The sequence below is a fragment of the Falco rusticolus genome, chromosome Z, assembly GCF_015220075.1.
Source record: "Falco rusticolus isolate bFalRus1 chromosome Z, bFalRus1.pri, whole genome shotgun sequence".
NCBI lineage: Eukaryota > Metazoa > Chordata > Aves > Falconiformes > Falconidae > Falco > Falco rusticolus.
The window spans coordinates 59,522,121-59,537,988 of NC_051210.1; the positions used below are offsets into that span (position 1 = coordinate 59,522,121).

At 38.8% G+C, this 15,868-nt stretch overlaps 1 protein-coding gene across 1 annotated transcript in view; it reads right to left on the reverse strand.

Moving 5' to 3' along the window:
- DMGDH (dimethylglycine dehydrogenase) overlaps nt 1-15,868 on the reverse strand; it is a 45,637-nt gene that overhangs the window by 16,900 nt on the left and 12,869 nt on the right. The window contains exons 6-11 of the mRNA XM_037372779.1: nt 10,686-10,934; nt 9,301-9,499; nt 4,508-4,677; nt 4,201-4,354; nt 3,128-3,293; nt 426-556 (exon numbers count right to left, since the gene is read on the reverse strand). Coding sequence (XP_037228676.1) covers nt 426-556; nt 3,128-3,293; nt 4,201-4,354; nt 4,508-4,677; nt 9,301-9,499; nt 10,686-10,934 — 1,069 coding nt within the window. The remainder of the gene's footprint in view (nt 1-425; nt 557-3,127; nt 3,294-4,200; nt 4,355-4,507; nt 4,678-9,300; nt 9,500-10,685; nt 10,935-15,868) is intronic.

Here is a 15,868-nt window from a genome sequence, read left to right on the forward strand (position 1 = left end):
GAAGGCTGCATCACCCATCTGTATTGGCCAGGTCAGTGCCTCTGGGGTCATCGTGTTTAAAGCCAATTTTCTTTTTTGCGTAAGAGAAAACACTAGAAAGGAACAACCACTCTGCATTCCATCATATGATGCCAAACACAAACAGGTTCAACAAAACAAGAACTTCCATCAAAGCATATTACATAAATATCAGTAAATTCTCCATCTTTTTACATCAGCAATAATCCAATATCCAACTGCTTATACTTCAGGATTCAAATCAACCAAGTTTCTAAGAAACCAAAATCAACAAATCAGTAGAATTCTTGTGAACTTAGTGAAAGGTTTGTTGAGTAACAATTAAGAATTTGGCACTTAGTAAAAGGGTTTCTATATTCATGTGACTGTATAGCACTACGTATTTACTGTATCAAAAATAAACTAACCTCAGATCATGGAGTTCTGACCCTGAGCCAGTCACAAGCATAAACTCTCCAGGATACAGTTGAGAGACTGTTAGCTCAGCATAAACTTTTCCTCTCGGTGTTAACATATGGCTTATATTTGTTGAACCTACCTACAGAGTAAAACTTGCAATTATTAAGAATGCACAATAACACTTTTGAATTCTTAAACATTATGAAATGTATGGAAATACGTCTTCACTTGAAAAAACATTTTTTTTATGTTTCTTCTGCTGTGCCAAAATAGGAGTGGGTAGGTACACTATTGGCCAAGCTTAAGCTTTACAGTGGAAACCTCATATTTTTCTTTATGGAAAAATTTGAAATTTTGAAATAAGATAAAGCAAGACCTTCATAAATGTATGTTAATTGCATACTAGACAAGGTGTTCTTAAGCCACATTTGATTTAAGAACGCATTTTCAATGCAAATTCAACCAATTTTAATTTGTACTCTGATCATCAGAGTAAAAAGTTCTATGTGTCTTATTGACATAAATATTCTTTTTGAATCATGTGAATAAGGCTTTCAGATCCTAAAATTATAACATATACTTTGCCTCTTACTTTAAAGAAAGACATACTGCGTTGACTTATGCTTTCGTGGCCCTACTTTATGTCTACTTTTATATTTTATGTAGTTGCTAACTATGAATCTACATCTCTGTATATTTGTATCAGGCTCTGTGCAAAAACATGATCTCTAGAGGCAAAATTTCAAATAACAGTCACTTAGCTGTGGCCATAAAACACATACATATTCATACAGATATCATCTATAGAAACAGAAATATGAATGTGCCATAGCTGTTGTTCTGGTCTGGTTCCAGAGGCAGAATTTTATCTCTCTTATTTCATTCTGCTTTCACAAGGAACCTTGTCAATCACCCAGCCAGTGCCCAGATTCCAGACAACAAATGGAAAAAGGAAATTTATTGCAGATGTTAACATTCTTCTGCAAGGTCATATTACATTAATATAGTTACTGGCATGTTACAGGCAAATAGTTGAATTTTCAGGATCTGATGCTAGTCACACTCAACCTAGTTATGATACAAATATATCTCCAGTAACTTCACCGAACTATTCTATGATGCAAACAAGCATGAATGGTACCAAAAATCAGACAGCTTAAATAACCAACTGTTGTGAATGCTGGATTTTAAAGTGGACTCATAAACTGTTCCTTCTACTTTGCCATCTAGCTTTCTTTTTCTCCCTAGCAACACTGATTAAATTCCACAGAAAGCACTTGCTTTGTTCTCATAATTTCCCATTCACTTTTGCTTCCCCTCGTCTGCCACACAAACGCATTCAGCATTATCCATGCCCACTGATGACACAGTTACCCCACCTGTACCTCAAGCCAGAAAGAAGATAAACTTTCAATCTGTATTGCTGTCAAAAAGTATCAACCAAAACATATGACTATATGGCAATTCAGGTTCCTCTTTCTCCTAAAACTATAGGATAGAATCCTTGTGTACAGCCTTTCCATCCAGTTGGCTTTGACCTCTAAGAAGTCACCTACCTTCATAACTATAGTCTCAGTGCAATTAATTGTTTCCTTCTGTTTCCCCATGCTGGCATCTGAAGCAGCTACAACCACCATCTACAACAAAATCTTAATGAAAGTCTGTGCTGAAATGAGCAAACCCCATGTTGGTAGCACTTCAGAAAGGAGCAATCTGCTTGCTAGAGGTGTATCTCTGAGGTTAAAGGCACTACATGAGAGTGGCTGACAAAGCAGGAAGATAAAGGGACTCATAGAGCACTACCATAAACTGAGGACCAAGAACAAGATTCCTGGGGTACTTTGTCACAATATGCCATTTCTGAGAACAGGATCATATCCTGAAGATCTGTGAGCAGCCACACTTGTGGAGAAAGGACAGGTGGGAGCTGAAAGCTGAATATCCTGAATATTTGCAACCCTGCCTGCTCCCGGAAGCCAGCTATAAAATAGAGTCAGTATGTGGGGGTGGAAAACAAGCATGGGTCAATCAGAAAAAAACCCGACAAATCTGTTCCCTTGGGCAACCAGGAAGAATACAACATCCAGCTATGGTCAGGCAAAAGCACCTTTCACTTCTCTGTGCTGCTGCCTCAGGCTGCCACAGTACAGCACAGTTGTAGGCGGGCAGCTACCACACCATTCTACTATTTACTACTGTAAAAGAATTCCAGCTGAGATTCACTTAGACTTCTTTAGACAAAGATTTGAAACACAAGAGGTTCTCTCTGAACATATGGAAACACTTTTTTACTGTAAAGGTGGCTGAGCACAGGAACAGGTTGCCCAGAAAGCTGGTAGAATCTCCATTCTTGGAGACAGTCAGAAGCCAGTCAAAAGCTACCCGGACACAGTCCTCAGCAATGAGCTCCAAGTGAACTGTTTGAACAGGGGCTTGGACAAGATGACCTCCAAAGGTCCCTTCCAACTTCAACCTTCTATGATTCAATGATCTGTGTCTAAAGGTACTTCTGCTTCAGGTTGCTCAGTATAAACTCCACTGCTCATGCTCTTAACTGAGTAAAATACGTCTCCTGACACAGCAATTTCTCTAAAGGATCTGTTCACTACCTGAAAGATATGGCAATGATATTATGCTTCATTTTCCATTTCTGAAACAGATCTTGTTTGTCTAAATCCTACATTAAAACAGTTATCACTGTCCCATTTACCTTTGGAACAACATTTGCAAATAGATGATCCAGCAGCTTAACAGAATCTGTGCCTTTTACTTTAAACTTGCCAAATGGAGACAGGTCAATCACACCGACTTTTTCCATAACCTGTTTATACTCGCGACCCACAGGGTCAAACCAATTTGTGCGCCGAAAACTGGGTCTGAAACAGAGCATTTAGACACATAAAACACAATTTTGGAATTCTGTGCTCTTTGCAGCAAAATGTAGTCTTCAGTTTCTTCAGTTTAATAATCACTCAAAAGAGATAGACATCCCTAATTGTAGGTAGCTTACCCAATATTTTCCTTGGTCTAACATAGCTTAATTATTAAAATCCTTAAACAACAGAGAAAGATATGGGTTGACATTTTATCAACCATTTTGTACAATAAACTGTGAACTGTTCAAATGTTAGAAGTAGTAGTCTGTCATGTGTGAATTTACTGCATGATTTGTTGCCAAATCATTTATTTGAGTTTAAGGTGTCAAGGGCTTTATTTCTGAACAGCAAAGTGTGTCTCTTCATTCCTTTATGAGCTTCACTTAGACTGGGACTCCAGTATCCCTGTAGAAAACATTCATTTGCTGGATGATGCTCCCTAATGCAAGCAGGTAAATAGATGAGCTGGGGGGAGCGCACAGGGAAGAGGGGAAGAGGGGAAGAGGATTGTGCTTCTCCTTTCCTGAGAACTATAGAGAGAGGAATAAGGTTTTTCATGAAACCATTATACAGTGCTGCTGATATAATGAGAAAGGGAGAAAAATACAATTTTGTGATTAACAAATAGTTCTTTAATCTCTTCCTTGAGCTAGGCTGCTCCCTGATACTGGAAGCCTATAAGAGTTACAGGATAGCTCAATGTGTTTTGAAATGTCTGCATTAAGAATGAAATGTATTCTAAACTACAGAAAAAGAAGAATGGAAGATGTACCTCATAGATACCTTTAGCCAAAATAAATGAGAAATGTGTGTTTCTTATTGAATTTAAACTCATCGGGCCCTTGCTGTCATGGCAATTTTGAGGGGTGGGGTGGGGGAGGTGGGGGCGAAGTGATCTTTCATTTACTTGTATCCAGTCTCATCTCCAGGTTTGTAGAACCAATGAGGTTGCTCCCATCCTGCATGAAATCCCATTGAACACTTAGACTTCAGCAAATCATACAGCCCACTGGTTCTCTCTGTTGGTCTCCCAGCAAACCTTTCTTCTTTGGGGTAACCAACTGCAGGGGAAAAGAAAAAACAAACCAAAACAAATGGCATACTAAGATCATCCTCAAGATAGAATACATGTATATAAAGAGAGAAATATAGAGGCAGGCTTTGTTAGAATCCATTTTTAGGATATAAATGTATTTTAAAAAATACCTTCTTACCAATGTTATTAAAACCATAAGATTCTCTTGCTTTGGCTGCTGTGTATTCTGTGGTGGTCCATTTTCCATAGCGGTTGGGATCTAATTCTATCAGGTCAAATGGAGGCTCCCCCTCAAGAATCCAGTCACTGAGGTACTTTCCTATGCCACCAGCATGTATAATGCCATATCTTAAAAACAAAAAAAAGTCCTGCAATGCCAAGTCTTTTTTGTTGTTCTAAAAATCAGTACTAGCATATACTACTAATACACCCCCTGAAGTATTTTATTTTTTTCTCTGGTTTTTATGTGTTTGTTCATTTGTTCTGTTTTGTCTTGTTTTCCAAGATTACATACTTTCCTGGCAGATACTTCTACTGTACCACTGTCAGCAGCAGAATGTCATTGGTAATACACAGTTGGGGTGCTTAAGATTACAGCAAGCTCTTTCTTTCCCTGAAGTTCAGAATTTAGCAGTCTTTTCCAGGGACATTATAAATCTTTAACAATTAACACTAAAGAAGGCTCTCAAACTTCTGATACCCATGAAATACACTTTCTAGTCCTAGAAAACTTCTTATTCCATCAGGTTTGACTAAACCAGACTCAGATTTGAAAACCAGACTGAGACATTCCGGCAGCTACAGCAAGTATTTACATTACAGCGACAAGAGCAACAGCAGCAACAGTCAGGATACAACACTACTGAGACAGCTTTAATGAAGTTGAAATACCCCCAGTGCTTTTTATATTGCTCCACAGAAAATCTGGGTATGTAGAGGAACTGGGGATAAAACTAGAAGACTTGTGGTGGTGCTAGAGTTTGAAAGCTGCCTTTTCTCACCTGAATTACCTTCTCTGTTCACTACAACTACAAAGACAGCTCATTCCAGAAAGCTTATGCTAAAAAAATAAACATGTAGAAATTTTCTGTTACCAGTCTGTAGCAAAAGCCTGTCCTGTTTCTACATAACGAGTGTGTGAAGGATCACACTGTAGAGATCTCGTTAGAAACCTACATTATAAGGAAGCACACCAGACAGCACAGGTAGATGCTCAAAAGTTATGAAGTGACAGATCTGAGGTTTTCTTACTTAAACATTGTGTACATAACTCTAACTTTCAAAATGCTTGACATCTTGACATCCACCGGGAAAAAGCTGTGTGTGAAATGCGCTTCTGTGGGGTACTAGAATTGAACAACTGGGGACAAGGAACTTTGTTGTGCTGCCATATGTGTATGTCACTACTCAGTCTACATATGACCAAACAGTACCATGTAATGCTAGATTATAGACATCTCAGATTTGACACTGAAATGCTTAATCACAAATAATTATTAATACCAAGTTATTTAAAGCCTCTGTGAATCAGTTTGCCATGAATAAACAAAAAAGTGTCAAAATAGCTTTCTGTGTAGGGAAGACATGAAAATAAATACTTAGTTATTTGTGAAATGCTCCAATAAGCACAACAGAAAAGTCCTTGAAGAACTAGTAAGTCTGTCCAAAACCACGTTTAGGTTGGCATGCAGCAATTAAATCACAGACACTCAAATGGAACAGTGAAGCTAAAAAGAATTACTTTGTCAACTTTCACTCTGAATTCTATGTCTTCAGTTAAATGGGCAAGGATCTTATGGGGAAAAAATGAAGTAAACATTTAATGCTAATGCATATGCATAAGATGAATGAATTCAGGTTACACAGACTATTTAGTTGTGGCACTTGTAGAATGCCTGACTTCATAATATTCATGAGATTGCTTTGATATAGTGGGGGTTTATCCATAATTTGTTTATTTATTTAAATAAAACAGAAATATCTAACAGCTGAGTACATGAAGTCATTCTGCCAAACACTTTCCTTTAGGCTGTTCAGCACAAATCTTCAGACTCTCAGCCACAAGCATCTATCACCACAGCTGGTGCAGTTTGGATGAGTGCTTTTAAACTGCCACTCTGCAAGTACTACTGAAGAGTTAGCCATTACTGGTGTTAATTTAATTAGACAACTCTTAGTTATTCACAGGTACAAGTTTTGTGACCATGGCTATGATGCCTTCAAGAACAGCTTCAGAAGAAGTTTTAGCCAGTCTAAGTCTCCCTGCACCATTCACTGCAGCCAAAGTCACAGGGGAGCACAGCACAGGCACCACTGCATGACTCTGGGTAGTGGCAGACCAAGTGCAATTAAGTTTTTTAGCTTCAGCTGAAGACTGCTGAGCTGATGGCAGGGTAACTCCAGGGGCAAGACAGCTTGGGAAGCTGCTTTGCAACACGAAGTTGCTACTACAGGTGCAGCATCTGCGCTGAATGGTCTCTGCACTCTGCAGAGCTTTGCAGCACAGACTCTGTACAACCAGTTGATTTTGGTGCTCCTAGTTGGGCCTACGTTATCAGAGATTTTAATTATGCAGGGTACTTGAATCCCTTATTACCTCAGGTAATGGAAAGCTGATTGTATTAATATACCCACTACAGTTCTGCTACACAGAAATGAAACACATGCTATGCAGGGATAGGATATTGTAAGCAGCTGTAAAGAGTGGTACAGTTTAGGAACCTCAGTCTTCATTATGAGGATTCAGAGAAAATTTCCTTAATGAACGTGAACTGCCCTTACCTGTTTTTCTTCTCTCCTTCCATTCCCTGCCAGATTATGTTCCCCATTGCCCCTGTCCTGTTGTTGTATCTTATTTGCTTATGAGTCCTTGCTTCTCACCAATTTTCGACTCATTCCACTCCTTTTTCCTAGGAAATGAGTCCCTGCACACCATGGTTCCTCTTCTAGTGTCTTAGTCCCAGGTTTAATACTTTTTCTACCCTATTTCTGCAGGAAATCTACTGTGGCTGCATAATCCTATGTTAGATAAAATGCAGGAACCTTAGTGCAAGATTTAGTGAGTCTCTATTCAGTGTTTATGAGCTGTAACGTAAAAGCTTGTGAACAGGCCTCTTGAACATATTTTGTGAGGAATGGTAGAAAGTTGTATCGTTGGAAGAAAGGTCACTTCTGCCAAATGTTATGTTCATTCTCAGAAAATGGGGAGATTAGAGCTTTTCAAAAGAAAGACTTCACCCAAAAAACCTTAACACAGAATAACAACATACCTTCCAATAATCTTGTTCTTTGGAATGGTTACACTGGTTTGACTTAAACTTTACTGAATAAAATTCTAGCCTACTCTCTTTAACTTTTTCAAAGCTATAGGTAACTGAACATGGAAAGCATTGAGCAACCTTAACAATGAACAGTGCTACAAGCTCTGCTAACTATACTTATTAACTTTTTTGCACATTAAAATGCCTAGCAAGCTGCTAATTTTAGATAATAAAAATCTCTGAGCTAACGGCACTAAGTCCTCTGTCACAATGTCCCTGCTAGCTGACTATGAGATAAGGATTTGCTAATGCACACAAAAAATTACAACACTCGTAGAAACACTGCAGTGACCCAGTACCATAGAACAGTCAAAAGTCCCTGAAAAGCAGACAAAGCAATCCCATGACAACAACATAATTTTGATCTGTGCCTAAACATTTAGAGATTAATCAAATTCCTGAAATAAGTTGTTTAAAGAAACTGAAACATGTAACACTGGTCTTCGGTATTCCCTATATGGAACTCTGATTCTGCTCCTGTTGGCATCTATGAAGAAAAACAGACTCCAAAGTCTGGCAGCAGAGTAATGAACTTAAAAAAGTCTTCTTGGTGAACAAGGACTAGGCAAACCACTTTTGTAACTATAAGTTCTGCAAATGTTACTAAAAGATAACATTTTTTTTTTAAATCCAAGCAGCAAAGGTGAATACGTTTCACAATGAACCATTGCAAAATTACCAAACCTTTTTATTTTGAGGGCCTCAGAAAGCATGTTAGTAATACTGCCTTATCTTATGATCTGAGGGTTTGTTTAGTTTGGATTGAAAGAAAACTGGAAAAAGCTTAGCTGGATTTTGAACAGCAAATTAGGCAATTGGAAAAACAATGTAAACAGAACGTGTTCAATAACATGTGCCTGGAATTGTATTCAGTCCATTCTATCCATCTTGAATCAATGGTCAAACTAAGACAATTAAGTAGAAGTCGGTTAGAGTTTTACCACCAACTTCAGTGCTACCAGAGTATATAAGATATACATCACATTCAAAGAAAATATCATAATGGGCAGGAGAATGATATCAGTAACACACCCATTCCTCTTGTCACACCACCCTCTTCATTTGCTTTCCTCCAACACCCAGCAATATAATTTTTCAGCTCAACCTTCAATAGTCAGAACCATTATTGTGTTCCTATCCCTAGAGCAGTCAACCAGTATGGTACCAATGCCTTCTGCTTAGTATGCCTTTAACTCTTCTTCCAAAAGTTTTCCCTGTACCACTCATTCTTGCCCTACTTCCGTGACACCAGTTTCTGCATACACCAAATATCTGTTGAATACAATGTAATTCAAAGCAATACGTAAAATGAACTGGAAAGTATATTGTAAAACCCAGCACTTCTATGATTTCAGCTTGCTGCACAGACAGTACCAAGTACCACCCATTTCTTGCTGCTTCATAAAGTGTCACAGATACTGGCCTCCAGAATAAGAGGAGGAAACAACCTGAAAAAATAGGGAGAGTTATGAAGAAATAATAGAGAAGGATAAGCTTCTATTATGTAGGCAGTGGTAATTAAGACTATTTCAAACTACATTTTACATAAAGTATGTGCAAAACAACCCTCAAAACCATAGAAATGTGCAAAGCTTGAGCTGACTGCCATTTTAACAATATGACAGTCAAAAGTCATGAAGAATTTACTCACCCAAAACCAATAGCTACCCAGTAATTTCTGACACCCTGATGTGGTCCCACCATAGGAAGAATGTCTGGAGAATAGGTGATAGGACCCGCAATTGTGTTTACGATGTCTGCTTTTTTCAGAATGGGGACCATTTCCATAGCAGCCTCAATATGCTCCATTATTCTGTCTAAATCAGGCTCAAAAAGTTCTTTTCCAAAACCTGCACAAACGTTCAACACTTATTATAAACTTCATTACACTGAAAGTACTTACATGTTAAATACAGTTGTGCAATCTACACATATCAAAGTTATATAGAATTCATCAGTGCGTATGTTCAAGCCTTTGCCACCCTACATAAGGAAAATGGCATGCACAAATCCCTAGTTACCTGAATGATCAAGTTTATTGTCACTGCAGTTACACTGTTCTTTATACATATTTGTTTAACCCTAAGGTCATGCAAATACAACAATGAAGTAGAAAGGAAGTGGAGAAAGTAAGACCCACTTATTTTTCTCAATATGCCAACAATTTGGGGAGAGGAAGAAAGATACTGCCTGTGTTGGCTTATGATTTCCACGGTGTTTAGTGAATTCCTGGACATATTTCACATTTCATTCTGGGCTCTAAGCATTATTGAGCATCATTCTGTAGAGGGACTTCACACTACTTTAACTGCAGTAAGTTCAGGAAGCTGTAGCAGTACAATCCAAAACCCAACAACGCTGACTGCTTTTCCTCAGGAGATGTGTTTTTTTAAAACAGCAACACTATTGACTTAAAGCTTTCTGTCTAGAAGTGAATGGAAAGCTGGAGCCTAGATATAACACAGCAATTACTTTATTTTTTTTTAAATAAGCAGCAGTATGACACAGTTAGGATGCTTTTGTACAAAAATGCAATACAAAACTACAGCTCTCTTGCACTTATATCTGAGCATAGCATTTCATCTAGGACATATCTTTACTATACCTGTGTTCCTATTAGACAACCACCTTATCTCTGGGGGAACAACAGAAATCCAGAGCCTCTGTCAGTATGCTGGAGAGAACTGTAGCTTAAAAAAATGCCTATTCAGTTCCAAAAGGCTACATAACACAGATTTGGTGACTGCATCTAATCAAAACACATGAGTATCTGTTCAGAGAGTTGGGTAAGACTATGTTATAGATGTGTATTTTGTGCCTATCTCAAGTAGGTTTTTTTTATTTTACCTTTTTATTTCTATTCACTCTTATCATTGATTACAACTATTCTTTGAAAAAAACTTTCTGCATTACAATCCTGCATTGCAAATATTTTCTATTTTCCGTTACATATGGCAGCACAACAGGATGGTATTTATACACATTAAAATGTGTGCTAGTGCTTATCAATTTTAAAGATGTAATGTTCTTAATTACCTGGTGGGACTCCATTTGCTACCCATGAGTCCTGCAGCTTCATCTTCTCCTCACTTTCATATGGTCCAAATAAAAGACCATCCCTTTCTTGCCTTAGATAATATGATCCTTCTAAGTCACGAATCACAGGTAATTCTGTCTTTAGGGCTTTCACTTCAGGGATAGTTGATGTCACAACATACTGATGATGAACAGGTATGAGAGGGTGTTGCAGGCCAATCATCTTGCCTATGTCACGGGCCCAGAAGCCTAGAGAAGATAAAAACCAACACAGAAATATTCAAACAGTAATTTCAGTGAATGGAAAATAATAGTAAGACATCCGCAGGAAGCACTGCACTTTATGGAATGTGACAAAGATTTTTTTCCCCATACTTTAGATTTTTAAATTATTTTTCATATTATCCAGCATAATTTTCCCTCCATAATTCCATGTCCTTGTTCTTAATTATACTACCATATATTATTCTAGTATATAGGTATTAAAAACTATAATAGGTAAAATACAACTTAGGCTTCTAAAAGTTGAGAAGATAATTTAATTGACAGTCCCACAAACCAAATGGTTTATTTCAGTAAAGTAGGTCTGTAACGCAGTCCTAGCAAGGTCCAAGACACTGAAAAATTAGAATACATTAGCTCACACCACAGGTGTTATCCTAGCCTCTTCCTATCAACCAAAAGAGCTAGCATGCTTTCCCAAGACAGCAGTCAAGTCCTAACACCCCAATAAAGCAACTTAGAGAGAGCAACAGCAGACAGCTGCTCCTCTTTTGCATACATCATGTGACTCATAATAATTATGTCTCTCACATAGTAATTAATTCATTATGATGTTTGTATTAGTGAACAGTCAGTGTGCTCCGCCATAGTTGTTCAATTAAAAGTTCTGATACAGCCTGTGACCAGAAAATCCAAGCAACAATTTCCCTGCTCGTTGAAGCCTGCTCAAGGTTCTTCACGTGCACTACTAGGCATAAGTTACAGAAGACCTAGTTCTTCTCTGCTAAGGGTAAGCTGGTAAGACACATTCACTTAGTGAGGTACCTTTGCAAAAGTCAAGGAGTGGAAGCCACATAAATGCCAAAAATATTAGTTTGGGGTCTACATCATGGTTCATATTTGCTGTGGGGTTGGAGCATACAGACCTGGGAATCACACAGATACAAACGACTGGGATGGCAGCTTCTCTAAGAAGCTTGGAACATCCCTCAGCCCCACTCTCCTGACTCCTTGAATCAAAGGTCTCATAAGTGGGAATGAAGGAGAAAAATCCAATGAAGCAGGAGTTTTAGGGGAGTCTGGCAGTGAGGGTCGGGGAAATGCAAAATGGAAGAGGTAGCAGGGCCTTACAAATAGAAGGTGATGTGCTGTATGTGACCCAGGAAAAGAAGGCAGATCAGCCTGAAGTCAGGTCATGTAACCAGTTGACTCCACACTGTTTATGAAAATATATCTGCAGCAAGATTTGCTACCTGACACAGCTGTCCCTTCTCCTGGAACTTACACTCATGGCGCCTACTTTAACATACAACTTCTTTCCTGCAGCTTACTTGTCTTAACCAAATGCTCCCACCTATCTCTGAAATTGCATACTTCCTAAGATCTGGTCAAAATCTATCCCTCAGAGCCCTGAGGGTATTAAAAGGCATTAATGGCCCTGAACAGCCTCACCTGGGACTTGCACCCACACCCCTGCCCATGGGCCCAGGAGCCCCACCTCAGGTCAGTTCAGGACCTTCAGAACCTGTCTGAGCTGGATTGATTGCAGGTGTGCCTGTTTACAGCTCTGTCACAACCGTGCCTGTGCCTGGCCATGGACCACATTGATCCAGACCCTGATCCGTGGACTACTTCCCAGCTTGACCTCAGCCCAGTCTTGTCTCTCTGTGGCGCTGCCTGTTGATCACTGTCCAGCATCTGACCCTGGTTACCGTCACCAGACGTGTTCCTGACCTGTGGATCAACTTTTTGGCTTAGCCTCAGCCTGGCATCATTGCTGATCTGCCTGTGCCTCATCCCCACGAGCCTGTCTGGAGATCTGGACTGTGGGGTGATCCCAGCTGCCGGTCCTGGGCCTGCCTTGCTGCCTCCCCCGTGCACTGCAGGATGGAGCCCTTGCTGGCTCAGCCCCGGCCCTGCCAGCCTTGTTACTGTGCTTGGCTCCTCGTCCTACGGGGAGCAGCCAGCCCACGCTGCCTGCTGACATTGCCTTGGGAATACATCCTCCCGTGCCTGGCATGGCATAAAGCCAGGGAGCTGGGAGAGCTGAGCTGGGCTGTGCTGGCCTTGTGCCATTTCCCCGCACCAGGAAGGCCTTCAGTCTCTTATTTAATGTCACAAACCAGCCTCTGGGTCTAACACCCGCAGTTTTTAAAAATGCGAAGTTTCTGAGGGAGAAGTTTTCTGTGGCAACTCAGTTCACAATTGCAGACAGCTAAAGCAAGGGAGCAGGAATTCCAGGATAATGATAGAGAGATCTGCACAATTAAAAGCCTCTGCCAAACCAGTACCTGTTGTTCTGCACTTACCGTATGTAAGGCTTTTGCTTCTTAGTGGCACTCTCACCACTTGCAGGAGGCTTACCGACAGAACGCTTGTTAGGTCAGTGAAATTTGCTCAGGGAAGATCACACCATACTCATATGGAGAGTGATCCAAAACATCCTCAAAGCTACTGAAACCTGATTTATGTTCCCTTACACAAAAAGCAACCAAAAAATGTAATAAAGTTTAATTTCTAGCACATCTGCAAGGGTTTCCTCCATTACCCATGACAAAAAAAATGTGGATTTAAGTGGAGGTTAACAATCTTTACAGAACTTCTTTTGATTTGGGCATTTCCATGTAACCTACAAAGAAAATTAACTTAAAGTAAGGTAAGCTAATGTTCCACAGAGGAGAAGGAAAGATGCAGTAGCAGAAAATTCCATCTCTAGTATCATGCACTGCCTTCCTGCCAAAATTGCTTGGACTTAAAGACATATTTGGAAAAGAAATACTGCTCTGGAAGTGTGCTTCTAATAAATACAATTTTTTGCTTACTCATTAAAACAGAATCAGTAGGAAAATATAAAGAGCAAACATATTCAAGCTCCTCAAGGAAAATAAAAATGGTTAAATTAAAGACTTAATTTTAGGTCTTTGAAACTTAAATTAAAGACTTAATTTTAGGTCTTTGAAACTTAACTTTGTCTCGCTCAAAATAATGTTACATTTCTTAGCCATTAAATTTGCAGAAGTACATTACAAACACAGCTAATCTTAAATTACTTTTGAATTAAAGGCAAATAGTTTAGGTTTGCTCAAAATCAAACCTTAAATATTTTATACTCCTAAAAAATAATTTATTATAAGCGCTTATTTAATTGCTTAAAGTAACAACAGCTAACATTTACTAAATGAAAAATACTACAATTTCTTTCTTCAAAGTTTTTGAAGCATGTGCAAAAGCTATTACAAACAAAAAAATGGCAAAAGGAATAATACATTCGCTGAATCAAAATTATAATTGGAAGCAGATGCCAAGTCCTATCACACATAGTAGAGATAAATGAAGACATAAATTATATCTCTAGGATATTTTTGAAGATTAAATCGTAGAGATTGCAAACATCTGATGCTAAAATATTTAGTGGTGGTATTTCTTAGCATATCTGCTGAACTATGTAAGCAGGCTATCTCTTGTTTTCAAAAAAGAAAATCTGCCATTACTATCTATATATAAATGGTTGTATATACAGTATCTACACGTCTGCAAACGTGCTTATATACACACACATACTGTATATATAAACTAAATTCATTATTTTTGCAGACTTTAATCAAACATTCCATTATACATAGGCTGCAAATCACTTCAACAGGCTCAGTACCAGTTAGTTCACGCCAGGGATTATTTATTAGGCATCTGCTTTCTTCCAAAATGGAAATCTCACATAAGGAACAGCTAAAGATTGGTTGAATCTAGTTTGTTCCAGTTCCACAGCAGATGTCTGTTGGGGGATGAGGGGGGAGAGAGAATGTAAAGAGCCTTTGGATATATTTTTCTTTGCTAGTATTGCAACATGAGCCTAAAACATGAGCTCTGAATTATACCAGTCATGATCTGTGGTGGAATGAGGCAAGGCTGAGAATAAGAATGAATGTTAGCTGAGAGAATATTTGTAAGATGTATGTGTTATACAGTATTGATTTCACATCCTTAGCCAGAATGTTAAGCAGTATGTGCTTCAAATGTTCATTTTGGCTTAACAGTTAACCGCACAAGAGAATGAACTAAATATATTGTTGGTTTAATAACTTATTAAATAATAAAGATGAAAATATCACAAGGGTGCATTCTAATTTTTGCAAACAAACTCTGAAAAGCATTTACTAGAAAACTGCCTAATGTCAGCTTGATACATAAGCCAAAGAAAGATAACTACACTACAAAAATAAGGAAATTACTACATCTGTGATACTTCAGCTATATGATGCAAAGTCAATAGTTAGGAATAATGAGTGCCTAGAAGTTTGTGGTCTAAATAAGAAGTCTGATTGCCAAAAGAGCTGCCTTCTCATTCCATAATCTTGGATCACTCCCAGACCAATATATCCATAGTGAGTAACAAATGACATAAGGATCCTATTAGTAAGAGAGCTTGTAATTTTGTAACTGAATGCTGTCCCATAATTCATGCCTGAAAGCCATGAACTGAGAGTCCAAAGGCAGTCAAATATTGATGCCTCTCATCTTCTAAGTGCTTGACTTTGTGGTCTAAGTAAAATTCTTTTAATTTGATTTCCCTGTTTGTGTGGTTGAATGCTTTCGAAAAAGCATACTGAACCCTTCTAGTCCCGTCTCTCTCCAAAATGTCATTATGTGGCACTCATGAGCATGCTTAGAACCTTAAGGTGAACTTTTTTAGATCCCTACTATTTTAGCTTGGCATATAGCAATAGCAAGTGATCACCTACATATTGGGAGGCATATGATGAGAAAGCACACTTTTCAACGGGTTTCCCAATTAGTCTCTACTGAAAGCCTGGAATGATCTAACATGGGGCTGTCTACATCACAGACACTGAAAGAAAGGTCACCCAGTAAAGCTCAGCCTCTCAGAGTTCAGCACTTTTATCCCATTCCCTCCAAACTTCTCTCTATCCCAGTCTTCTGCCTTCCCCATCCCTGCTTGTCCC